The 26221-nt window shown below is 53.7% G+C and overlaps 1 protein-coding gene and 1 non-coding gene across 3 annotated transcripts in view; both read left to right on the top strand.

Annotated features, from left to right (window-relative positions):
- The first annotated feature begins 1613 nt into the window (after positions 1 to 1613).
- Positions 1614 to 1685, top strand: Trnad-auc (transfer RNA aspartic acid (anticodon AUC)). Its single transcript has one exon. It is a non-coding gene; the product is annotated as a tRNA-Asp (tRNA).
- Positions 1686 to 8859: 7174 nt separating this feature from the next.
- Positions 8860 to 26221, top strand: part of Rtn4r (reticulon 4 receptor) — a 30606-nt gene continuing 13244 nt past the window's right edge. Inside the window, exon 1 of one of the 2 annotated variants that reach the window (XM_050122981.1) lies at positions 8860 to 8893. In XM_050122981.1, coding sequence (XP_049978938.1) covers positions 8875 to 8893 — 19 coding nt within the window. In that variant the 5' untranslated portion in view covers positions 8860 to 8874. Of the gene's footprint in view, positions 8894 to 9815; positions 9983 to 26221 lie in introns of those variants that run through there. The other variant, XM_050122983.1, reaches the window with a different exon arrangement.

Below are 26221 nucleotides of genomic sequence, written 5' to 3'. Positions count from 1 at the left end.
AAAGACAGTACAGAGAGCTCCCATATGCCACATAGCCTGCTGGTAATACCGCACTCCTGCCATCTCTGATGAGCCAACACTGAGAATCCTAGCAACAAAATCATCCCTTTTCCAGATTCGCTTAGTTCTGACCCAAACTCTCTCTCTCTCTTTTTCTGTTCCACTCTCTGACTGTTGGTCCCAAACTCCCCAAGAACAGAGACAGATACATATTTGACTGGCTGGGCCTCCCACAGATACTCTGTGACCCTTTCTCTGGGTTTTCCAGGGGCATCTCTGGGAGTCAGGCCTGCTGAGGGTGCTTTCCTTTCTCCAGAGGTACTGGAGACATCCTTCCAGGCTTGTTTCTTCATCTATGATATGAGTCTGGATCGCTGCTGTGGCACCATCACCCTTGGCACCCTGAGGGGCTTACTTGTGCGTTATCCTGGGGCAGACACCCTTTCTCAGAAACCTGAGGCACCCACCATGGTGTCTCTTTTTCCTGCATTCAGATGGGATGGGTTTGGGGTGCATGGCCTGCTCCCTCAAGGATGGTGACTCCTGCAAGTAAGAACCGTAAGTTATCATGCCTAGCTGTCACCTCCTACGCACACAGTCATCCTGCTGCCTCCAGATCAACCCCAGTTGAAAAGGTGACCTTTATCCAGAAAATCAAGGCACAGAAGGGGCAGAGCCATGGACTGATGATGGGTCTGGAAGAGTGGCTTCCTACTGCTCAGTGTCTCGGACTCCGGCCAACAGCTACCCAGCATTCAGGACTGTCAGGCATCTTGTCTTTACATGGTAAAGTCTGTCTGTGCAGAAGGTCAGCCATGGGGTCAGGGCTGACCTCAGCCAGGCTCCAGACACACAGGAGCCGTGTGGAAGCCAGCAGGACAGCACGTGGATTGAGCTATAAGCAGCCCTAGTCCCCCCACAGGTGTCAGCCATCCCTCTGCTCTAAGTGCTAAGAACCCCTGCCTTCTCTGAAGCCCCCCCGAACCCCTTCTCCGGCCCACTCCATTTTCAAGAGTCTCCCTCACAGGGAGCAGGTCTCTCTCTATGGCGATCAGTCTTGTCACCTTGGATTGAAAACCACCTAAGGGATCAATGGAAGATTTCCTAGTCACCTGTGACACTTGTGGAGGTGTGTGGATGTATCTGTGAGTATCTCCAGGGGGAATCCAACCGCAAGACTCTAGCCTAACTCGTGTGTCTAACCTGTGGCTGATGGGCCAGCACACACCCTAGGACAGCTAGGAACGTGGCCAACAAAATCTGTAAAGTTAGTTAAAACATTACGAGGTTTTATTTTGTTGTTCTGTTTTCGCTATTTTTGTGTGAACTTTGTAGATGACATCATGCTGTGATATTCACAAAGTAGACATGCCTGTGGGATGGATTCACGATTACTGGGAGGCGGTGAAAGGTATGAGGTGGGGCATGATGGGAGGAAGTAGGGGCTGGGAGCATGATCTTGCCCTGCCTGCTTCCTGTATCTCCTTTCTCCATCTCCTGTCCTTCATAAAATTACCTGTTCTGCATCGCTATTCCCTCCTTCCAGGAAGGATGAACCTTCTGAAACCCTGAGCCAACTTGAACCTTCACTCTTTTTAACTTCTGGTAGGGCTGCGGGTGTGGCTCAGTGATAGAGCATTTGCTTATCACACAAGAGGATCTGGGTTCAAACCCCAGCACCTCCAAAACAAAAATAAAGGCCATTTGTAGAGGCCCTACACAGTCTACACACCAGGCCTCAAGATCCTTGTTGTTACTAAAGCTGGAGTGCCAGAGTCAGACGTGATGGTGCGTGCTGTATCTCGGCACATGGGAGGCTGAGGCCGTAGAATTGCTGGGAGTTCAAAACCAGCCTGGACTACCAAGTGAGATCTTGTCTCAACACACACACACACACACACACACACCACATCATGAACACACTCACACACACACCATGCACACACACACACACTCGCACACACATGAACACATGCACACATGTTGGTAGGTATCTTTGTCACAGCCTGTAAAAATAATACACCTCATTTCACTATCATAGAAACGGAGGCTGGGAATACAGAGACACTAACCAGACATGTCTTTGGGAGCCTTCGGATTTCCTGGTCCCAGATGACACACGTGGGCTATGTCAGGAAGGACAGAGGTGCTCACAGTCAGGGCTGGGACCAGGCGAGGCCCCAGCTGAATCTGGCACTGCTCCTGAACAGCAGGGCAAGAGCTAATTAATTAACATAGGCCATTGCTAACCGGGTGCTAATGAAGACAAAGAGGCTGAGCAGGCAGCTGCGAGCGCTTAGCATGGACCTCTGAGCAGATGGGACAGCCAAGGGGTCCCCTGCCACTGCAGCTTCACTGGTGGCAGCATCGAGGGCCAAGTATCGTGTCTCCTGTTTAAATGTTTCTTGTCGTGAATGGAATCTCTCCCACAGCCTGCTCCAGTCACCTCACAGCCCCAGCCCACTGGTGGAAACCTTTCTATCCTGCCAATGGATCAGCAGGTGCTTCTCCTTTTGTAGACAGCCCCTCCTGCGTCTCTCCGGCAAACCTCCAGGTGAACCTAGCCAACCACTAGAGGGCGCAACCCAGGCACAGCCCAGCTGGGTGAGCCTCACCCTTACTCCCCTGCGTATGCCGGGAAGAGTTGGAGCTTAGAGAGGTGGATGCTGCATCCTATTGTACCATGAGCATGCATGCTTCTTGCTTAGTTTGGGTGAGGTTTGACGTATATTGATGGGTTTCTTTTATGTCTATACCCATTTTTCTCTATATAATCCAGAACAGTCCTTTGTGAAATGAATTGCTGATACTTTCACGTTTTATCATTTATCTGTTGGTTTTCTTTCTCTCATGAAGCTACTTTTTATTTTTATGAAGTTGAATATTCCCATCTCTCGTTGTACAGCTTCTAGGACTTTATAATTCTTAAGAGTGATTTGAGATTATAGTTATTTATTTGTGGATTTTTGTTTGTTTGAGACAGGGACTCACTATGTAGCTCTGGCTGTCCTGGAACTCACTGGCTGGGACCAGGCTGGCCCCAAATTCACAGAGAATCACTTGCCTCTGCCTCTACACCACTATGCCAGACTTTGTGCCTTTTTTTGTTTTGTTTTTGAGACAAGGTTTCGAATTACTGAGGTAGGGACTCACACTTCCCAATTGGTTTGTTAACTGAGTTGTCCTAAAACCCTCTATGACTGTGTATCTAGAGTTAGTCTTTGATCAAGTAACTCACCTTCCTTCCTGCATTTTATCTGTCTCCTTCTCATACTCGTACTCTTTTCTGGAATTTTCTTCCCTACCATCTGATGTTAATGATGTGTTAGTCGCCGTGCTCTTAGAATGCAATGTGTGTGTCCCAGGAGCCGGTCCCTCGTGTAATGTGTGTGTCCCAGGAGCCGGTCCCTCGTGTAATGTGTGTGTCCCAGGAGCCGGTCCCTCATGTAATGTGTGTGTCCCAGAGCTGGTCACTCGTCTTCTCCCCGTTCCCTCTCCCCCTCCTTCTTAATTTTTCTTTCTCTTTTAACAAATTATTTTTATGTGTATGGCATTTTGCCTGCATGTATGTCTGTGCACCACATACGTGCCTGGTGACCTCAGATGCCAGAAGAAGGTGTCAGATCCCCTGAGACTGGAGATACAGATGGTTGTGAACTGTCATGTGGGTGCTGGAAACTGAACTTGGGTCCTCTGAAAGAGCAGTCAGTACTTTTAATTGCTCTTTCTAGCTCTTTCTTAAAACAAACAAGCAAAACTTTATTATAAAATGTTGCACTGGGCGTGGTGGCGCATGCCTTTAATCTCAGCACTCGGGGGGCAGAGGCAGGTGGATCTCTGTGAGTTGAAGACCAGCCTGGTCTATATCATGAGTTTCAGGACAGCTAGTGATATGTAGATAAACCCTGCCTCAAATAAACAAAACATCATACACCACAGTAATCAAGCACAAAGGCTCCAGATCTGAATGAAGTCCTATGCTGTTAGGAGTAGCCATTTGGAGCGAAGCTGAAGCTTCACACTGGATCTTGTACTTTCACTATCAAATATATTTTTATTCACTTCTTCACCACCAAAAATAAAATTCCATGACAGAGTTAGAACTTAAAAACCAATTAACTTTATAAAAATGTTCTTTCATAGCTCATGTTCAGTACCTTCATCCAGCCTTTCTTGTGCTATCTCCTCTGTTTCTTCTTGCCTTGTGACCTTCAGAACTGCTCTGGACGGATGCTCATGCATTCCAGGGACAATCAGTCAGGACTTCAGGGGGTCAGCTCCTGCACTGGGCTCTGTCATCTGGTTCATCACATTAGCCTTTCCCCTTGGCCCTCAGAGGGATGACCCTAGCAGGTGCTGTCTAGGGAGCCTAGGGAACGAAGTCTTCCAGAAACCTAACACTACTACCTGAGAGTGGTGGCTGGGATCCTGGGATCCAGGACACCAACAGCTCAAGGCTCTGTGCCTAGGCCTTGACTAACCCAGCTTCCGCCACACAGACTCATCAAGCACAGTCCCATGGCAGTAGACTTGTCAGGGTAAAGCCAGCACATGAATGGGATAAGCCAAGACTGAAAGGCAGGAAGTGGGGCTGAGAACGAGGGTGGGTGGGATGGGCAGACCCTGGATGTCCACCACAAGCTGGGAGACTTACATATGAGACTAAGAGCAAACCTCGGCCATCTTGAACTGTTAGCAAACCCTGGCTAAAACACCCCGGACTCCGCGGCCTGTCTGTTGCCTCCACCTCTCTGAACCATCTCCACATAAGAGCCATAGGAGTCCCTGACCTCCCTCACTGGGAATGTGAAAAAATGCATTCTCTATACTCAGTGTGTCCTAACCTCCAGAACCAGCTTTTGGGGCCTCTGTGTCATCTGAAAGCCAGGCCTGGTGACCCAGGGCAGGAATTACAGGGAAGGCTTGGTCTAGGACAATCTTGGCAGCAGGGCTGTCCCGCGGCTCTCAGGATGCTGAACTGCTTGTGGAAAGTGGGACAGAATATGGGGTGCAGCTAGGCAGGGGCCAGGCGATCCCTGTCCCGTCCCTTGGAACTTCCAGCTGAGCACACCATGAATAGATTCTTTGTCCTGTATTACCTGACCAATCCAGAGTGAGACCCTCTCCCTCGGGCTCAGGGTCTTCATTTGTACCCTAAAGGGACGAGAAGAGTCAAAATCCAGCAGAAGTGTGAACGAACCTCCTGAAGGACTGATGTGGGATTTCCCTCTGAATGCTGCAAGCGGCTTCCTCCTACAAAGGACCAGATGACTAAATGTTGCAGGCAATAGGGAAGAGGCGATGAAGGACCCTCCTTAGTGCCCTTTGGATGGGACCACTAGGATGAGTGAAGGTAGTCCAGATGTGTCCTCAGTGGAGCTCTCTGAGGCTAACCATTGGAGTCCCCATCTGGAAAATAAAGCAAATTTGCATGTTCTGTAGGTGGCATGTGCTTTGGGCCCTGGGAGTGCTGGGGAGAGCTGTACTGAGCCCACCAGAAACCCTCCACTGAGGGCACAGGAAGGGCTCTGAGACGCCTTCCACCCGCAGCTCATGCAACTGCAAGCTGTGGCTATTCTGGATGAGGGAGCTGTGCTATCCTCACCCCGAGAGCATGAGTACACTCAGTGCCTCCCACTCGGTTCTGACTGCCCTCTGGGCTCCTAACTGAACAGCAGCTCTCAGTCTAACTATCACTTTCTAGACTAGTGCTTCTAGAAAAATCCACATTCCCCTGGGGGGCCGAGGAGGGGCAAGGAGCCACAGTGGTGACTTGGGATAGCTCTGGAACTGTGCTTCCCCGAGCCCTATCCGTATGCCAGACTTTGGGCCCTCTGGGACATAGCATTCATCTCCAGCTCTCCAGTGGGCTAGCTGTGACCACTCCAAGGTCACCAGCTCAGCAGCATTCCCCAGGGGACAAGCATCCCTATGGGAGCCGGAAAAAGGGACAGCCCCAACCTTTGAGCCTGCGAGTCAGCACTGGTATCTTGCCTAGCCTGATGCTCCACCTCTCTTCCTTCTCAGGCTCTCTTCCTAAATATGGCCCGCAGTGACCACTGAGAACTGACCCTGCAGTGTACACATCCTACCTGATATCCCCAGCAACCTCTCAGAGGTGGGACGCACACATGTTTCAGAAGGTGTACTCAGCATAGGAGAATCCAGGACGGTGCCCTATAGGAGGCCCTGGCTCAGAGCCGAGTCCAGAAGTGTTGGGAGATGGGCAGGCCCAGTGGGATTCTGGGACATGCCAGGCCCCTTCCCTGCACCAGCCCAGGTTGCTGCTGTGTGTGCCTTTGATGAATAAGAGATGAGGAAGCTGATTAATTATGGCTTGATATGCACCAAAGTTGGGCAGAGGGACTCAGAGGTTCCTCAGAGGTTCAGAGCAGATGATGGCAGAAGGTCAGGAACCCAAGGTGTGTGATGGCAAGAAACCCCTGAGGGAGCAGAGGTGCGGGTGATCCAAGAGGGGCTGACACAGTGTTTGTCTTCCTAAACTCTCCAGCCCTATTTCCTGTCTGGAAAAATAGGTAGTGGTGTTCCGACCACAAGACCAATAGTACCATGCATTTTGCAGGCCTGGCACAGACTCCTCTCAGGCCTTGGGCATAAAGCCACCTTCTGTGGTGAGAGCAGATGGCCCCCAGCTCCCTGGCACTGAGATCTCATCCCCAGCCACCCACTCAGGTTGGTGGCCTTGGCATGCTTAGGCAGCAGGTGCAGCCGTACAGCTTGACCTTCTCGGTGCGTTCCTGGTTCCTCCTTGCACCATCCCAGAGTGCCCAGAGCAGGTCAAGCAAGAACCAAGTCCCTTATTTCTTCCTCCTTTTCTAGAGAACACCAACCATCTGAGGCTGTGTGGGTGTGTCCTAGAAGGGTGCCCCACACCTAGCCTATGCCGAGCTCCTGAAGCTGTTACAGCAGTGACTACCTTCCAAGGCTGCACCACATCCCTGCCAGCCCTGCCTGCCTCTATGCTCGACTCTGAGTGGACCTGGAGGTTTGAGGCATCTCAGTAATCTCTGCTAGGATCCCACATATTTCCCTCAGGGGACAGGAGAAGCAGACAAAGAAAGGATGGACAGCGATCTGACCACACCCCAAAGCATTAACATCTGCTTTATCGACGTGCAGAGGGCGAGGCTGAGGTCACACAGTCAGACAGGGCACTTTCATGTCATACACAGAGCACTGAGCTGAGTCAGGGACCAGGGGAGGAAGGTGAGCGGTACTGGGGCACTCCAGGAGGGAGTGCCTGGGCAAGCTAGCCCTGGGGGTGGGGGCAATTCAGACAAACCTCCAGTCTGGCCCTGCAAGTCCAGTCCAGAGAGGGAATGACTAATACATTCAAAGCTTTAGGGAGAACTGTCTGCAGACTCCACATCCTCTTCTGATTCCCAGGGTCACATGTGCACAGGCTGGAAGAATTCACATCTTCCAGTCCAAATGGGCCCATCATCTCAGCACAACTGCTGGAACTTCCTGGAAATCAATCCTGGTAGACCTCATCAGCAGGACACTAAGTGGCCCAGCTTCCCCAACTGGACCTCTGACTCTTCCCGCAGGGGTCAGCTAAGGCTGTTTTTGTGTCTTAACCGGACTTCAGTGTCTAGTAAGCCCCCTACCAACCCATCATTAGCTGTCAGCTGCCCTCCCTGATTCTTGGGGCCCTGGGTGGTGACGGAGCAGTACCTGCCCACTGGGGAAGGGCTCTGTTCCTTGAATTACCCAGTACTGGCCCACACCCTGATAAATATGCCTCTCCAACCCCCCCACATCCCCATGCCTAAGAAGCGAGGCACATCTTCCCAGAGGCATAATGGTCAGCATCCTTTACCTTGGTCCCTATCAGATCCCTTTCAGAGCTGGCAGACACCTTAGCTGGCATCTAGGTATCCCAGAGACTCGGCTTCTAGAGAGCAGCACCAAAGTGCTGATTGGCAGGATGGGTATGCAGACCACAGAAACACTGCCTACAGACTACGGATGCCCAGTTCACACCACACACGACCTCAGCCCAGAGCTCTGAGCTAGAGAGGCATGTGGCACTAGAAGCCTCTACAGTAGCAATGACTCTCCTTCCCCTCCCACGCCTACCCCATGCCGCAGCAATGGAAGGAGGGGGGCACAATCCTTACCTCTCCAGCGGGCAGCCTGGCCACCAATAATAACACTCAGTGGGATCTGCCTCCTCCAGGCCTCAGTACACAGATTGTAACCCAGGATTCTCTGCCATGTCACAGGGTATGAGGTGATCTTTAAGGAGAGTTCACCTCCTGGTTTGGGCACTGCTGTGTAAGCAAGGAGGCTGGAAGAAAGGTGTTGGCTAGGATGACAGGCCATGGCTTTCTGCTGGCTTTCGGAGGTTGGCCTTGTGTTATCCCTCTGTCCTTGGGTGACAAACCTCCCATGTGATGGGGACGGGGACGAGAATTCACAGTGCCACTTCAGGGGCCAACCTGATGGCACTCAGTGACCAGTATCCAATGAAATGAAGAAGTGGCAGTGGATGCCCGCTCTGGCTCCACCCCATCTCCCAGGTGGCTGGAAATTGAACCCACTTTTCAGTGACCTGAAATGCCAAGACTGGGACAAAGGCAACTGGGACAAGGCAGGCAAAGGTGTAGTTGGGGACACAGGGCAGCAGCCAGGCAGGACTGAGCAGTGTACCCTCCGCATGTACCACAAGGCCAGTCCATTGCAGCAACTTCAGCGCTCTCCACCCTGAAGGCTATGTCATGCACACTTGGTGTTTTGCTTTCTTCTCTAGTGAGGCCGGCAGACCATGAGCCCTACCCAGCTCCCAGGCTGGATCATGTGCAGGAGAGACACAGACAATGGCCTGGCAGCCAGCGGAAGTCCCCCAGAATGCACTTAAGAACTCCAGGTAGAGCACCCACGCAGCAATGGGAGATGGGGCATGTGTGTGTGTGTGTGTGTGTGTGTGTGTGTGTGTGTGTATGTGTGTGTGTGTGTGTGTGTGTGTGGTGTGTTGGGGGAGGGGGACCATTAGGATTATTGGCCTTATATTGGTCTGGCTTGGTGGAGGGTGGGTCCAGAGGAGTCTTCGGACTCTGTAATCTCCATCGCAAAAAGGAAAGAGTTGGGAGCCGTGCAGAGGCAGGGTAAGACATGGCCCGAATGCCCTTTCTGGGACATGGGGGTAGAGAGGCCTAGAGAGCTGGGGAGGGGAACACTGCTGTACTGTTAGCCTCGCCTCTCAGTTTTTCTTACCGAGTCGCCGAGGACAGTCCTCAAGCAAAGGGATTTAAGGGGCAAGCAGGAGACGGGTCACGCAAAGGCCTGCTGCGCCCCTCCGATGCTCAGGACTCCCTTCGGGACTCTGCCAGGCTGGACCGCCACGCCCTCAAGCCCGCGCCCACGGCCCGTTCCGGGACGCGGTGCCTGCGGTCGCCTGCAGGGGCCGCCGCCTCTTCAGGAATGCGCCGTCTTTGTCTGGGGCCGCGCGTGGCCCGTGCACCGGGTGGCTGAGCGCCTCCTGCCACCTGGACCGCGCGCCAGGCACCCTCGCCTCCCCTCCCGCCGCCCGCCGCCTGGGCCTGCACCGGTACCCACCGGTTCGCGCCCGCGCCGCGCGCCCAGGTGAGCGCCCCGCCCGGCGCCAGGCCCCGCCCCAGCCCCGCCCCACCCGGACCGGCGGGGAGACCGGGCGGATTCCTCGCGTCAAACCACATGATCCCATAAAACATTCATCCTCTCCCGGCCCGCGCTGCGAGCGCCCCGCCAGTCCACGCCGCCGCCGCCCTCGCCCTGCGCGCCCGCAACCCGCGAACCCAGCCCGGCCCGGTAGAGCGGAGCGCCCGTGCCTCGTCCCGCGGCCGGGCCGGGACCTGGCCGGAGCGGCGGCGCCTGGATGCGGACCCGGCCGCGCGCAGACGGGCGCCCGCCCCAAAGCCGCTTCCAGTGCTCGACGCGCCCCGCTCGACCCCGAAGATGAAGAGGGCGTCCTCCGGAGGTGAGTGTCCGCGCGGCTCCAGAGCCGGGCTGCAGCGGGGCAGCGGGGGCGAGGGCACGGCCCGCGCTGCCGGAGTCGGAGACAGGTCGCTGGGCGCTCCTGAGGGCCACCGCAGTGCCACGCCGCGCGCTGGCCGCTAGCTACTGGGCCCCGAGAGGGCGGAGCCCGCGGCAGCCGCAAAAGTTGCGGCTTTGCGGGAAAGTTGACGGCGACGGCGGGGCCAAGGATGGCGAGTCGGAGGTTCCAGATGTTGGACCAGGGCCGTTTGGAAGCTGCGGGTTGGAAGGGCGGGGTCCCACCTGCAAGCGCGCAGGCGGTGAATGGGTTAATAAGAGGGGTTTACAGAAACGTGGGCACCGGACCAAGATGGGGTATCTCGCCTGCCCGGCGGACTCCGCTCAGAAGCTGTTTCTTTAGGGTCAAACGGAATAGAGATAAATAGAGGTGTCGCCGGCAGCAGAGGGCTTGGGGGACAGGGCGATCCCAGCTCTGTTCTTGGGGCGCGCGCGCGCACACACACACACACACACACACACAGCAATGCCTCCTCCTCTGAGATCGGGAGGGCTCCTGAGTAAGAGGCTCCATTGAGGGGCGTTGGTGCTTAAAGCACCCCCTCCCTGGTAGCCCTGTGGGATCCCTCCTCCCATCTGGGTGCGAAGTCCCCTCAGTAGGGGCAAGGGAGGATGAGCTTCGTGTAGGTTGGGCATGCCTTACCTGGAGAATCTGGAGTAGAGTGAACACATTTCCTTCCCCAGGTGCCCACCCTATCTACCCTATGTCCGTGGTGCCGCAGGCTGCACACACGTTTCTTTGCACGTGTCTGTGTGGGCTACATATAGTCTTGCACACCTCCAGTGCACACCATACTAAATCTGCCCTAGTGTGCACATGCATAAACACTATGGGTACACATGGGGAGGGGATTCTAAGGGTCCTCATTCCTACCTACATACCTACGACCACAGATGCATTTAAGCAGTCTGCCTGCTCTGATTTTCATGCTTAGCTTGCTGGGCCCCCTTAGCAGGACCCACACACATGCAGATATTGCTGAGGTTTGGAGTAGGGAGGCTCTGGGCAGCTGGACCCACAGACGGAAGGGCAAGTCCTGGAGTCTCCTTCACAGTGCGTGGGTCTGTTTGTGCAATAACGTGTATGTAAAATGATATGTATCTGCACATATGTGATTGTGTGCATGACCACATGTATGCCTGTAAGCACATCTTCATGTTTCAGTTTGCCTCTGGGTGTGGGTGCCCCCTGTGTACCTAGGAGGGCTGTGGCTCTACCCTGCCCAAATCTGGACCTCTGGAATGTGTTTAACGGTTTTGTTCAGTGGCCCCAGCCCAAGCTGTGAGGTTCTGGGTCTTACAGCCGCTCTCCCACCACCCAGGGCTGGGGCAGTGGTGGCCTATGGTGAGCTGGAATCTACCTGGGTAGAAAAGATCCTTTTCCTAGCTCGAGGTCAACACCACAATAGAGGGGTGTGAGCCAGGGCACAGTTGGCTGCCTCTGCAGCTCCGCCAACTGGGGCAATCTGACCCAGCATGGCCTCCGGGAGGCTCTGGCTTTAGCATATTGTTGGTCCGGCCTGGTGACCTTCCTGTGCTCTGCTCTGTAGTGCTCTCCTAGCTCAGGTGTGTGGGTAACAACCGGCCACTGCCTTTGTTAAGCCCAGACCTGCCTTCCCATCTCTTGTCCTACTGCAGCCTAAGGGAAGAAGGTGTCCTTCCATGGCAGGACCTCAGCCAGGTGTGGTCTGCACAAAGTCCCTCTGGCAAAGAGGAGCTCGCTGGGCCTGCCAATGCATCTTCTTAAAGAGCTTTCTCCCTGTCTCAGCTACTGGTAATCTGAGGTTGTTGGGGGGGGGGGGCATGCATTTCCAAGCTGATGCCCAGTGAGGTCTACCCACATTTCCCAAGGAGGTGGCTTTGTTTGTTTTAATTTTTCATGCCATATATTTTATAATATTATTTCCCCTTCCCCAGTCCTCCCAGACCCTCCGCACCAAACCACCTTCATGTTCTCCCTTTTTCAAGCAAAATAAAACAAAACTCAGGAAAACAACGAAAACCAAAAAATGAAAATCAAAATGAACAAAAGAAAGAGAAAAATCACTGTGATGGGAAAAAAAGAGCTCAAAAAGGGTCCATTTTGCATTGGTTAGTTACTCCTGGGCGTGGGACCTGTCCTGGTTTGAGACAGGGTCTCACTGTGGCCCTGGTTGGCCTGGACTCTATGTAGAACAGGATGGCGTTGATCTCAGAGATCCAACCGATCTTTGGGATTAACAGCATGTGCCACCATGTCCTGCTCCAAGGAGTTTTTATTGTTTTGTCTGAGGCAGGTGTAACCACAGAGCCTAGGCTGGGTCTTGGCCACCAAACCTTGCTTTTCTAGGAGTTTTGGGCCCCCAGCATCTCTGCTTTAAAATTCCCCAAATACGTTTTTTCAACTCCGAGTCAGGGGTTTTCCTGGGACTCCTGCCAATTTAAGCCCCTCCTTCCTCCTGGAAGATATGTTGGGATATTGAGGGAGGTTGTGAGCAGACAGCGTGATGGTGGTAAGACTGGGGCTCTGCCCTGTACCAACAGGCTCTGGTAGCCCTACTGAGCTGACATGTGGTGACGGGGTTAGAGACATGCTAGTAGGGACAGCAAGAGGAGGAGAACCCTGAGATTGGCCCAGGGCCCTGGAAGGCAGTCTTAGCCTGCTCTCCTGGAGGGCTCAGCCTGGCTCGTTGGCTGTGAAGAAGCCCAGGCTTGCTCCTGTTTGTAACAAGTGGTAAGTTGTCTGGGAGGGGCAGGGTTTGTGGGATCATGCCTCCCTCTTGCATATAGCTCTGGCTTCTAGCATCTTTGCCTGCCAGCCTTCTGGTACCATGCCCTCCTTGGGAGAGGAGGGGTTCGGCTGGGAAAGGAGGCAGAGGAAGCCCTTCTGAGGGCTTTGGCTAGAAAGTCTCCCAGGAGCCTCAGGCTGTGCATCCGTGAAAGGGGTCAGGAAAAGGAAGACGTTGCTGTGTGTGCGCGCGTGATGGAAGAAGTCTATGAAAAGGACCTGACCCTGTCCTGACTTACTAAGGCTCCTGGCACTGCCTTGTGCCTGGTCAGTGACATTCATGCTAGTCTCCCCCGATTCTGTGAGCCCCGACTTTCAACCCCAGGCAGAGCTGCCTGACTCTCAGCACCAGCCAGAGCCTGGACCCTCAGATCCATAAGAGCCAGTGTGGCTATTCTGCCTGTCTCTTTAGAGCCTGGCACCCTCTGCACCCTTCAGTATGCCTGCCCTATGGCCTGGCTACATGCAGCCAAGGTCACCTGTGCCATCCACGTGGCCAAATCCCAGATGCTGCATTGCTCACCATCCTCCATCACTCGCTCATTTGTGGCCTGCAGATCCTACTCCGATCAGACAATGAAGGGGGCTAATCCTCACCTTACTGATTCCAGGATTAAATGTATTGAAGGCCAGGTGACCACACAGCCATCAGTGGAAGCCAAATAGCGGGTGTAGGGGGACATGCACCTCCATCTCCCTGCCTGTCCCCAAAGTGCGTGGGCCTAGCTAGGTCCCATCACACCCGGTGTTTGGTACTGCAGTTTCTTCTTTTGTCACTGTATTTTAAACACTTTGCACATCGAGAACTATTCTTGTGAATCATGCTGAAATGGTGAGTGTGGAATCCCTTCCTGAGAATGCACCAAAATGTACTCATTTAAACCTGCCTTGGCCTTTTGCATTGCCTTCAGCCATGCAACTCGCCTTATACATCCTGACAAGCCCTCGTCAGGGCCAGGATGTGTGCCCCTTCCTAAACCCTTGGGCCAACTTCCAGCCAGGGCCTAATTCTGCCCCACCCCACCCCCAACCATCTGAGTTAGGTGGGTGACATGGTAAGCAAACCAGGATTCCAGCTGTAAGGGTGGCTATCTCTTCAGCTGGCCCTTTGGGACCGCCTCTCTCTAGCCCTGCTCACACAGCTCCTAGTACCTTGTCTGCTTTTGAGGCAGTTGAGGTGTCCCCGTGCATCCCCACAATCTTCCCCCAGGGCAGCCAGACCCTAGCAAGTGGAGTCTTGCTAGGTTGTTGGCACACCTTCCCAAGTGTCTTTGGGGGAGGTGCTGAGCAGGCAGAAGTGGGCCTCCCTATGTTGACCCAAGTGGGCTTGGCAGGCAGTACGCCCCATTCGGCATGCTGGCACATGGAGGAGGCAGAGTGGGATGCACAAGTGTTGCAAGCTGACACAGCCTCGCTGAGAACAACTTGCCCAAGAGTGCTCTTTGGCCCTCCTGGGAATTAAAGTTTCATGGAATGTTGTAGGACTTCAAACAAAGGTGCTAAGGTTGAATCTGGGGTAGGCTGGGTGAAGCCACCTGTGCAGCACCTTTCCCACAGGGCACCTCAGGGCCTTGGTTTCAGATGGGGCAGGCATCTCCAGTGGGCAAACCGTGCAATAAACTCCATGCCATTTTGGGAAAAAGTGATGGGGTTCCTTGCAGGGGATGGAGGGGTCAGGGGGATGCATAGGTCGTCCCACACCAAGCTCCACCCATGGGGCACCTGGTGGATGGAAGGATAGGTTTCTCCTAGCATTGTAAGGCAATGTGCAAATTTAACCTTTGGATTTATGACTCTATTTCTTTGCAGCAAATGTCACGGGAAATGTCAGGCAAAGGCTGAAGCTGGGTGAGGGGCCCACTGAGGTAGGGGGTGGGGCTGAGCATGTTAGAGCACCCAGGGTCTCAGACCAGAGTTAGGCTCTAGGGTGCTCGCTGCCTCCTGGGAGCCCTCTCAGATTGTCCCTGACCTGCCTGCAATATACTGTGTCCTCGATTTGTCCCAGCTATTGTGACCTTGCTAAGATGTTGACTTTATTCACCCTCCTGCCAGGGCCCAGCTGGGGCCAGCTTGGGAACCTGCCAGGAGTGTGTCCCATCCTCACTCCCGAGTCCAGGCAGCTATAGGATCAGCGCCTGCGGTGCTGGCTTGCTGTGTGACCTTGGCCCTTGCTGCTCTTTGCTGGTCACTGAGGTGTCATCTGTAATCTGTGGTTGTTTACCAGAGGAGGTACTTCCAGCCTAGTGCTCCACGGACCGGGAAAACACAGAGTCCTCCTCAATTGGGGGTGCTGTTCTCTGGGGAAGGTGGCGGCTGGCATAGGTGCCATGAGTGGTAACGGTGGAGCTGGCTTGTGGCACACTCGGCAGCTGGGCCAGGAGCAAGCCCTGCACACCATAGGTGCACAAGAAAGAGGGAAACATGGATGGAAAGCAGGAGAAAGAAGTGACAGCGTCTGGAAATCCACCGTGTTGGGTCCCCCTCAGCCTGGCAGTAGTTAATACACAGTAACTGTCTCCTTGCCAAGTACCAGCCTAGTGTGGCCAGTTGAAGTCCTTAGTGCCCAAGACCGCTCAGCCTGCACCCATCTTAGGCAACTGGACTGCCCCTTAGGGCCGCCAGCTTGAGCATCTCCTAGGTGATGCAGAGGTGGACAGGCACCTGGGGACTTGCTCACACCAGCGAGGCCGCTCACTTTTGCTAATACCCAGCTGCCTCCCAAGTGATACCTCAGTTCCCCAGCTGTGTTCCACTGAGCATCCCAGGTTCCCCGGATTCAGCCAGATGGTGTCACATCCTCCACACCCAATATCCAAGCCCAGAGGTTGTGCCTCTTCCTTCTCAGTGTCCAGCCTGACACCTGCCCATTCCCTCAAGGCCTCACTGCAAGCCCATGTTAAAGCCACCCCTCCCTGGCCCATAGGCACAGATGCCCTCCCTTCCACCCAGGCTCTCTGTTCGCCATGTAGCCTCTGAGCCTACCTAAAGTCTCCCCTGGCTGCCCCCAGAGTCTTGCTGATTGGGCTGGAAGATCTTCCACCTTTGATGGGAAACCCTCTGTCAGCTGGGTTTCGGGTGCCTGCCTCCCCATCTCCACATGCTCCAAGCAGCCCCACCCTGGCATGAGGGTTTAGGGAGCATAAGCAATGGGCAGCCACACCAGCAAATAGCTGTAGAGGGGGTCCAGTAGGCTGCCAGCTATCAGCAAAGAGGCACATTCTTCCTGGCCACTTATTTGCCCCTGTATCTGTTGGGAAATGCCCAAGCTGGTGGCCCTCAGGACTGGAAGTCAAGGGCAGGCTACTTGGCCAAGATGGCTGCAGGTGAGGTCTCCAGAACCCAAAGGCGGATGCTGGCTGCTGAGCCTCCCTGTTGGCATGTGGACAGTGTGAAGGTGGACATGCTGGCGAAAGCCAGCTGGCCACAAGGAGTTTGATTTTGCCATGCCGGCCAATTCCTGGTCATCCGGATGATGGGACTCCTCCCAGCAGGCTTCGACGCTCCTGTGCCTCCAGCATAGACCAAGGGAACTGGCTGTGGAAACAGGTTGGAGCCCTTGGTGGGAGACCAAGTCCCCAGTTCCTGAACTTTTTCTGACTCTGGATTGGTCCCACATACCCTTGCCCCACCCCTAGACGAAAGTGGGAATAGGTGTGTGGGCCTTGTGAGCTCCTGATTAGAAGCCCGTGTGTAGCACTGAGGGTACAGGGAGAACCCATATCTGCAGCCCTGCCCCCCATAGCCTGTATGCCAAGAGAGTCCTTGCCAGTTGGCTTGAGGGGAGCATGGTCACTAGGATAAGAGGGCATGATGGGGTACACTCGCCCCAGGCAGGCCCAGCAGCTGGAGAATGCAGAGAGAAGCTAGGCTCTCCATTGGGGCTCAGGGTGGGGGCATGTCTTCATACCTTTGAGACATGTGAGGCACAGCTCGGCCCTGGGCAGGAGCCTGGCCTCAGGAGCATGGCTGACCGGAGAGTAGCACCTCCTTTGCTTGGAGGCTTTCTTACCTCCACTTTGGCTGGCTGTGAGAGGGCCTGCTTGCATTCCTACTTGGTCCTTGGAAGAAGGCCAGGCAGTGGACCCCAAAACGGTGACTGCAGAGTTCTATAAAAGACAGGGTAGCTGCTGTCCTGAGCCTGGCCAGCCTCCAGAAAAGTCGTCCAGAGAGGGCTACAGTCCAGCCCAAGGTCACCTGGAATGTGCCACTTGCAGTGCTCATGGCTACTTCCGCCTCCACACTGCCCCGATCAGCACCTAACTCCCTTTCATGGATCTCTGTCACGTTCCCCTGACAATCTCTCACTCTTCACCTGGCCTGGCTGAGATGTGTCCTGCACCCCCATCCTTAGACACTGCAGAGCGGGCTGGTGCCCCCACCTCCATGAGGTGGCATGGGAGCCTGGCAGGGCTTTCCTCTCAGATTCCCTTGAGGGCCAAAGACATCAACTCAGCATTGTCTGAGGAAGTAGCATGATGGTGTTCCCCACTGAGACTGTCCCTTGCCTGCCTGCATGGTCACGAGGGCTGTGGTCCTGGGTATACCTCTGGGACGGCCCTAGCCCTGCCCTTGGTAAAGCCCTGAGCTACCCACGTGGTGAGGTTTGGCTGTGGACAGGTTCCCATTGCAGGAAGGCCTTGGGTGGCATTGGCCTCTCCTCCTTTCTCTCACCAGTCTTCCTGGCATCCCCAGGTACAGGCCAGCCCTGTGCTGGGCAGTGGAGACCTCCCTCGACATCTTTGTAACATCTTTTTACCCCGAGCTGTCCCGGGTTCCAAGGAGAGAAAGGTGTAATGTGGGAGCCAGCAGAGCCGATGGGGACCCTGAGGCCTGCCCTCTGTGTGGGGTCCTCCCCTTCCCGTAGGACTGGAGCTGCAGCCAGGGCAGGGGCTGACTGTGTCGGAGCAGACATCTCCCTGCTCTGCAGGAGGCAGGGGGTGCCAGGGCAGGCTGGCCTTTGGGCAGGGAAGGGAGGAGGCAGAGGAGGAACTCAGTGCTCCCGACCCCAGCAGGACATCCTCGTAGCTCTGTGTGCTCTGCGGCCTGACACGTGGTCCCTGCACACTGGGCCGTGTCCAGGCTGTCTTTCATCTCCCTGCCTCGGCCCCAATTTATGTCAGGCAGAGGCTGACACGGGGACAGGTGTGACAAGTATCTGGCTTCCTGGTCGAAATTGGCCAAAGAAAAACTCTTCCCATAAAGATATTCCATCTACATACCTCCTGGATGTCAGGAGCGAGAGCCCATCACGGCCGAGACAGATGGTGGCTCTAATGCAGTCCATTTTCACCCGCTACCAGAGCCATGGCATGACGACGAGGTGGCTCAAGGTGGGTGGGTGGCGGTGGGGCATCAGACCTCTTCAGAGCTCTCCTAACCCTGAAGCCTGCTCTGCTCCCACCTCCCATAGGGTCTCAGTCCATCCAGCAACTCCAGGGGCAGTGGCATAGACACTCGAGTCCCTGTTGGTCCCAGCATCTCCACCACCAGCTTAGCTCACCCCCTCCCCTCTGGCTAAAGCACTCCCTACCCCAAGACAGCTACCAAGATTTAAAGTCTAGGAGATGACTTCCCAGGGATCCCCAGGCCCTCAGGTCATAGACTGTCTTATTCAGCTGGTAACAGTCCTTGGGAGGGCAGGGTTTGCTATCTGTGGTTCTGAGGTGGCAGATAGTTAGGGAGGGTGAGACTCAGCCCAGCACCTCATTTCTGGCCAGGTTGTGGGGGTTCATTGTCCTTGCCTTGCCTGGGAACACCTGTGGTGGAGACCTTCTCTGGCCTAGCTGATGCCCAGGACCCTAGTGCCCCAGGGACAGAGCTTGTGGGCTCTGACTCCAGAGGGCTCCACAGAAGCGCCTGTAGGTCTGAAGATAAGCATGAACAAGGGCAGGAGTGGTGAAGGAGTGGGCGGGATCCAGCCTCCCTGAGGCCATGGGCCTGGGAACAAGGTAGGCTTGCCCAAGAGGGAGTCGCTTGAACAAAGCCTGCAGGAGGTAAAGGAATGGTGGGACTGGGCTTTCTCCTCCACAGGGTGAGAACAGTTCCTCAGGGAGAGGCCAAGTGCCTCTGGCAGTTCGAAGCTGGTGGGCTGGGCATCTCTTGTGCAGCCACGGGACACTGGTCCTGCAAGAGCCAGGTAGGTTTCTTGACCTCTATTTCCAGATGAAAGAATAAACTCAGGGGTTGGGGACCCCACCTGAGGCACCTTCCCGCCCCTACAATGGAGCTAGGGCTCTCAAACCCTGGTAGACTCAGGGCTGCCCTCCAAGACTATGGTCCGCAGAGACCCCAGGACACACGGCTGCTGGGCTGTTTCTCTTTCTGCTTGCTGTAGTATCGGCACGAGACCAAACAGAACACGCCAGGAACATTTTGGATTTGCCAGATCACACTCATGGCTGAAAATCTGAAAAGATACTCCAAAGTTTTGAGAAGGAGGCTGTTTTAGCTCACACTGCCGTAACTAAATACCGTGAACTGGGCGTCACAAATGGCAGAAATTAATTTTCTCTCAGTTCTAAAGTCTACGACTCCAAGATCAGAGTGTCAACGCTGTCAGATTCTAGTGAGCTGCTTGTTCCTGACTGGCAGATGGTTTTCTTACGCAGCCAATGGCCTCTTTGGGCTCTCTTCTAGGCCACTAGTCCTTCTCAAAGCCTTGCCCTTCAGACCTTATCCTAAGGTGTCAGCCCTAACTAAGCACCTCCCACTAACCTCTCAAACACCATCACATCACAGGGAGGGAATACTGGTTACACTCCTAAAGCGCCGACATTTTAAGCAAGGCAGAAAGATTGAGAGTTCCAGGCTGGGGCAGGAGAAATGTTCAGTAGTTAAGGGCATGAGCTGCCCTTCCAGAGGACCCACATCTGGGTCCCCACCCACATAACATCTCATAACCATCTGTAACTGTGGTCCAGGAGATCTGACGCCCCCTTCTGGCCTCTAGGGGCACTGTACCCATGTGGTACGCAGACATACATGTAGGCAAAATACCCACAAACACAAACATTTCAAAAAGGAAAATAAAATAGAGTCCCAGGCTATTATAGGCTGTCACCTCATACAGGTCACACCCAGCGCCCGGCTCGGACCTCTCATGACTGTCACTGTGAAGCCTCAAAAACCACTTACCTTTTTCCTGGTTGTAGTGCTAATGATTCTACAAAACATGGCCCCTTTCTGTTCCCTCCCTGAAGCCCAATGCAAGAGCATCTGAGAACCTAAGCTTCTGGTGCTCTCAAAATAAGTGAGCAAAGCCGGGCGATGGTGGCGCACGCCTTTAATCCCAGCACTCGGGAGGCAGAGGCAGGCGGATCTCTGTGAGTTCGAGACCAGCCTGGTCTACAGAGCTAGTTCCAGGACAGGCTCCAAAGCCACAGAGAAACCCTGTCTCGAAAAATCTAAAAAAAAAAAAAAAAAAAAAAAAATAAGCGAGCAAGCAAACAAAGTCACATTGGAGATTGGGACTTCAGCATATGTTTGGGGGAAGCTGAGCATAGTAGCTCATGCTATAATTCCACTGCTTGGAAGACTGAGGCAGGGAATTACCACGAGTTTAAGGCCAGCCTGGGTTACATAAATTCTAAACTAATATGTCCTACAGTGCAATACAATATCTCAAAAATAAATAAATCAATAAAAGTGATGGTGGGGAGGGACAGTGGAAACATCTCTCCATAGCGGAAGTATAGCGACCCTTGAGGGCCACTCAGAACCTCAGTACTTGGTCGCATGAGCCTCCCCCAGTCAGGAGAGGATCAGTACCCCTCCAGCCCAGGCCATCCTCGGGGAATACTGTCTCTACAACTACACAAAGTCTGCCACTTGCCCGTAGTGAGCAGGTGGCTGCATCGGGCAAACATACATAGAGATCCTACTACATGCTTGTCACAAGCCGTGGTTCTGCCTCCTTGGTGCCCAGGGTCCAGTGACAAAAACAGGGTGCACAGAGACTAGCTAGGTCTGTCCAGCCCCTGTGTCAGCCTGTGGGGCAAAGTGGGAACCTTGGCACTGGGTGGATGGTAGGGACCCTGGAGTGTGGTTTATGGGTGTGTCACCCTGGGTCCAGCTCTCCTGCCTCTCAGGTAAGAAACCCAGCTCATGAGGCATCAGTGATGACTGAACTGGACTTAAGGGTGACCTGGTCTCACTGCTGCCTTCCAAATCCTTACCGGTCACATGGGAGAGATGAGTGTAGTCAGACCTGGACTAATCCCCTGACACCTATTGGCCAAGTCATGATCACCAGTGCCTGCTGCAACCACCCCAAACAGCTGAGAAGTGGGTGGGGCCTCCGTGGAGGGAGGATGTGGTTGGCTTGTGAATGCTGAGTTGTAAATATGCATTCCCAAGGAGATGTGCTGAAGTAGGACCTGGTGATAGGCCTCCATGTCGGCGGAGGATCCCGAATGCTCTTGCCTTGGGCTTCAGGGAGGGAACGGAATAAAGGCATGCTTTGTGGAATCATTAGGAAACGACCAGGAAAAGGGTAAGTTAAGTGGTTTTTGAGGCTTGATAGTGACAGCCATGAGTGGTCTGAGCAATGCTATAACTGGGCTCTGGGCTCTGGGTGTTACCTGTGTGAGGTGACAGACAGGGCTCCCAGATCCCAAGGATTACATGGGAGAGATGGGTGCAGCCAGTCTGAGGATGACCACTGACACTGCTGGTCATGCTGTGGTCCCCAGTAGGGCCTAGGGCCTTTCTCAGCCCAAAGGGAGACTGGGTCCTGGACTAGTACGGGGGTCTTTTCACCTTACTTTTTAGACAGGGTCTCTCAACAAACCTACAACTAGCTAATTCGTCTAGACAGGCTGGCCAGTGAGCTCCAGGGACCTCCAGTCCCTGTCTTCCCAGCACTGGACTTACAGGTTCGTACTACATGTCTGGCTATTCTGTGGGTACTGGGCATCCTAACTCAGGTCCTCACATTTGTCCAGCAATCACTTTATCAACAGAGCTTTGTGCTTTTTAGAGCAGCAGATAGAGGCTGCAGGATAGCCACCCCGAGGTGCAGATAGAGGCCGCAGGATAGCCACCCCAAGCGAGAGTCTGAGCTGACCTATGTTGCACCCCGGACAGAGATGCCCAGAAGTGAGGTTAGAGGTACCTGGTTTCCCTGATGTCACAGCCCCAGGGCCACTACCCTCCCCCCATGCCTGGCACAGCACCCTAAATTCAGCGGCATCAGGATGTAGCCAAAATACAGTGACCTCCTTTTCTGTGGGAGGCAAGAGTGCCTGGCTTCCACCCGCACAGGTGAGAAGCCGCCAACAATTTCCATCCCAAATTGATTTCAAATAAGCAAGCGTTATCACACACAATCATATAGGAATAATTTATCACTCGTTAATAAAAGAGCAATTACTTATTCACATTGCCCCTGTCTGTGTGCTGTGGGCTTCGTTGCAGGTTTAGGATCTGAAAACTAGAGAAGCTCAGATTTGGTGTGAGGCCTAGTGGCTACAGTCCTGCTTCCAACACAACGTGGCCCTTGCGGTCTTTCGGCTGCCTCCCCACTCCCCATGACAGCCTGAGCTGGGGACTGCAGCCTGCACAGGGAGGTAGCACCGTGACAGTGAGAAGAAACTGGCATATGTGAAGTGTCCAGGTGGAACCGGAGTACATTGGCTGTGGGGGACATTTGGGTCGACGGAGGGAAGAGTGGCTACAGAGCTGGACCTGTGAGGACCCCTTCAAGCCCCCAAATTAAAGAGTGTAGAGTGGGTCAGAGACCCAGGCACATTCTCGGCCGCCCTCGGTTAAGCAGGAGCCTGCACCAGTGAACAGCGTGGCCCCTCCAGCTCTACTTTCTAACCCGTGTTTGACTCTACTCAGGAAGAGGCACCGTCTCTCCTCTCTCACATGTCTTCCTTTGTTCCTCGGGTTGCAGTTGATTTCGTTGTTTGTTTCTCCTCTTGCTCCATCTCCTAGGAGAGCAAGGTCTTCATCAGGTCAAGGTTGAAGGTCTTTGATTTTCCTCCGGAGTCCCATCCTAGGTCCTTGTCCTGCCACCCCCTGACTTTCTTCTTTCATGGGGTGCACATTAGCTTCTGTGAGAGTGTGTTTTTGTTTTGGCTGATGCTCCTGTCAGGAAGGTATTGTGAAGGCCACTCAAGCCCTCCTATGTATGCAGATGTGTTCAAGCTGGACTGGCTGGGACCAGAGTTGCCTGTTTTCAAAGTGTTTCTTCTGAATCTCGCAGCATTGTGGTTACCTGGGAGCAGCGTGCTCTGGGGAGCTCTAGTGCTACCTTGCATTGCTTATGTCCAGCTTTTTCCTCCTGGAACGGAGCTGTCTTTGGCACCTGGGAGTCTGAGGTTTGCTATGAATACCCAGCGAAGGTCCAGGCCTTGGCTCTAGGAAATTTTCTGGTGTTATTCCTTGGGTAAATTTTTTATCCTCCATTTTCTGTTTTCTCTTCACAGAACTGCCATAAAACACATTCGACCTATATTTGCCCATTGACTCTCATTCAGTTTTTCTTTTTGTTTTTCTTTCTGGAAGATTTCCTTGACCTTGTTTTCCAACCCTTCTATTGATTCTTTTAATTTTAGCAATTCTATTTTTAATTTCTAAACACTCTTTCTTGTTCTCTGGTGACTCCTTGGTCACAGCACCCTGCTCTTGTTTGAAATCTCTTCTATCCCTGGGTGCACTGATTAGAATTTCCCCATATTTTTCTGGCTATTCGTGACCCTCCATCTGCTGCTTCTTGAATTAACCTTCTTTGTTGTCTGCACTGGCGCCATCTTCACCCGTATGGTGGCTGCTGGTCACTTTTTCGAGAGAAGCAGGTTCAGGGTTCTGCTGAGATGGCACATGCCAACTGGCAGGTTCTGAATCATCAAGCAGGAGCTGCCCTGGGCCTCCCCATATGGCAAGCGTAGAACCCTTTCTCTGGATGTTTCTCTACGCCCTGCTCTCCATAGGATGTGCTCTCACTCACTAGCATTCTGGAGGGGAGTGAACACGTGTCTGATATGGCTCACTGAGTCCACTATGTGGGCAGAGCAGGGAGGACGGTGGTCCCCGGAGATGAAGCAGCAGCAGCTGATGCTACCTGAGCACAGGTCTCTTGGAAGGTGTGGGCAGGCTATAGAGGACACACGCCTGCTAAGATGGTTGTAGAGAGGGCAGATTGCAACTCCGGGTGTGTGTTAGATATAGCTTTGCTGCTGGGCTGTCCTTCGGTACAGACCCAGCATTCTCTGCACACAGCAGGGACAACAGTTCAGCCAAGCCAAAGTGGTTCTGTGGCTCCAAGACTCTGTGCTGAACCATGCCTCACCTTTTCCAGTTCCTCACCTGACTCACAGTGACCCAGGCTGGACGTACAGGCTGGCTACGCCCTTGGGTATCAGACCCTAGGCTAGCCTCTGGGGAGGCGGGACACTAGCCTCAGTCTAGACCTGGCTAGGGACACCTCAGTGGGGATTCCAGGCTAGAGGCGGCATTGGGTTCTGGAGAGGTAGTGCTGGCCCAGCATGATTGTCACATTGCTGGTGTGGTGACAGGCTCAGGGGACCTGGTCTCTTTTCCAGCTAGTCTGAAGGTGGGTGGAGCCTACATCTGAGCCTCAACCCTCATCCAGCCCAAGGAAAAAGGCTTGGGCCAAGGGTGATGTGCTGCAGGGGATCAAGGAAGCCACAGTCACTATCCATTTCTACCCTGTGTTCCCTGGGGGGTTGGGTAAGGTTGCAGAGATCCTGAGGCCCAAATTATGTGCCTTGTCCCCTGGCTTCACTGGTACCCTATTGGGTTTTGTTATGCCTCAGGGCCTTTATGTATGGAGTAGAAGTAATGACCACCTACTCACTGTACAGTGGGTGCCTTGGTCACTGTTCTCTCACTATGAAGAGACACTATGAACAAAACAACTTGTATAAAAAATTAATTGGGGGCTTGATTACAGTTTCATTACGTTATCATCATGGCAGGGAACATGGCATCAGGCAGGAAGGTGCTCGAGAAGTATCTGAGACCTACATTCTGATTCCCAGGGAGGGAGGGAGGGAGGGAGAGAGAGAGAAAGAGAGAGAGAGAGAGAGAGAGAGAGAGAGAGAGAGAGAGACTGAGTCTGGGTTGGACTTTTGAAACCTCAAAGTCAACCCCCAGTGACACACTTCCTCCAACAAGGTCACACTTCCTAATCCTTCTAATCTTTTCAAATAGTGCCTCTCCCTGGTTACCAAGCATTCATATATATGAGCCTATGGGGATTATTCTTCAAACCACTACATGGGGGTCATACCATAGAGAGGTCAGGAAACCCTCAGGAGAGAGCTGTTCAAGAATGTTCCCTTCTTCCCTGCATTCTTCCTCTGTCCTGAGCCTCCAGTCAGGTTGGAGTTATGGTGGCAGAGACAGTGCCTTTCTAGGAAACAGTTGTTCAACAAAGACACTCCTGAATGATTACAAACCTCTGATGCTGGAATGGAACCTCCTTGGGACAAAGCCACTGTTTACTGGCCTGTAATTCTCTGCCTTTGTGTGAAGCTGGCTGGTCTCCATGTGTACTCCAAGCTTGTCTCAGGCTGTTTTTTACACAAGTTCTTTGTCTGTAGCTGGTATAGTGCTTGTAGTGATAATGGGGATGCTATAGTGATGCTGATGGTAGTGGTGGTAGTGATGGTGGTGTTGATGGTGGAGCTGATGGTAGTGGTGGTAGTGATGGTAGTGTTGATGGTGGAGCTGATGGTGCTGATGGTAGTGGTTCTAATGGTGGTGCTGAAGGTGGTGATAGTGGTGCTGATGGTAGTGATGGCGGTGATGGTGGTACTGATGGTGATGGTGGTGCTGATGGTAGTGATGGTGGTGATGGTGGTGCTGATGGTGATGGTGGTGCTGATGGTAGTGATGGTGGTGATGGTGGTACTGATGGTGATGGTGGTGCTGATGGTAGTGATGGTGGTGATGGTGGTGCTGATGGTGATGGTGGTGCTGATGGTAGTGATGGTGGTGATGGTGGTACTGATGGTGATGGTGGTGCTGATGGTAGTGATGGTGGTGATGGTGGTGCTGATGGTGATGGTGGTGCTGATGGTAGTGATGGTGGTGATGGTGGTACTGATGGTGATGGTGGTGCTGATGGTAGTGATGGTGGTGATGGTGGTGCTGATGGTGATGGTGGTGCTGATGGTAGTGATGGTGGTGATGGTGGTACTGATGGTGATGGTGGTGCTGATGGTAGTGATGGTGGTGATGGTGGTGCTGATGGTGATGGTGGTGCTGATGGTAGTGATGGTGGTGATGGTGGTACTGATGGTGATGGTGGTGCTGATGGTAGTGATGGTGGTGATGGTGGTGCTGATGGTGATGGTGGTGCTGATGGTAGTGATGGTGGTGATGGTGGTACTGATGGTGATGGTGGTGCTGATGGTAGTGATGGTGGTG

The sequence above is a fragment of the Alexandromys fortis genome, unplaced genomic scaffold (assembly GCF_014885135.2).
Source record: "Alexandromys fortis isolate MF-2015 unplaced genomic scaffold, M_Fortis_MF-2015_v1.1 scaffold_219, whole genome shotgun sequence".
Taxonomy (NCBI): domain Eukaryota; kingdom Metazoa; phylum Chordata; class Mammalia; order Rodentia; family Cricetidae; genus Alexandromys; species Alexandromys fortis.
Note: the sequence above shows the minus strand (reverse complement) of the source record. Positions and strands in the feature narration are given on the sequence as shown.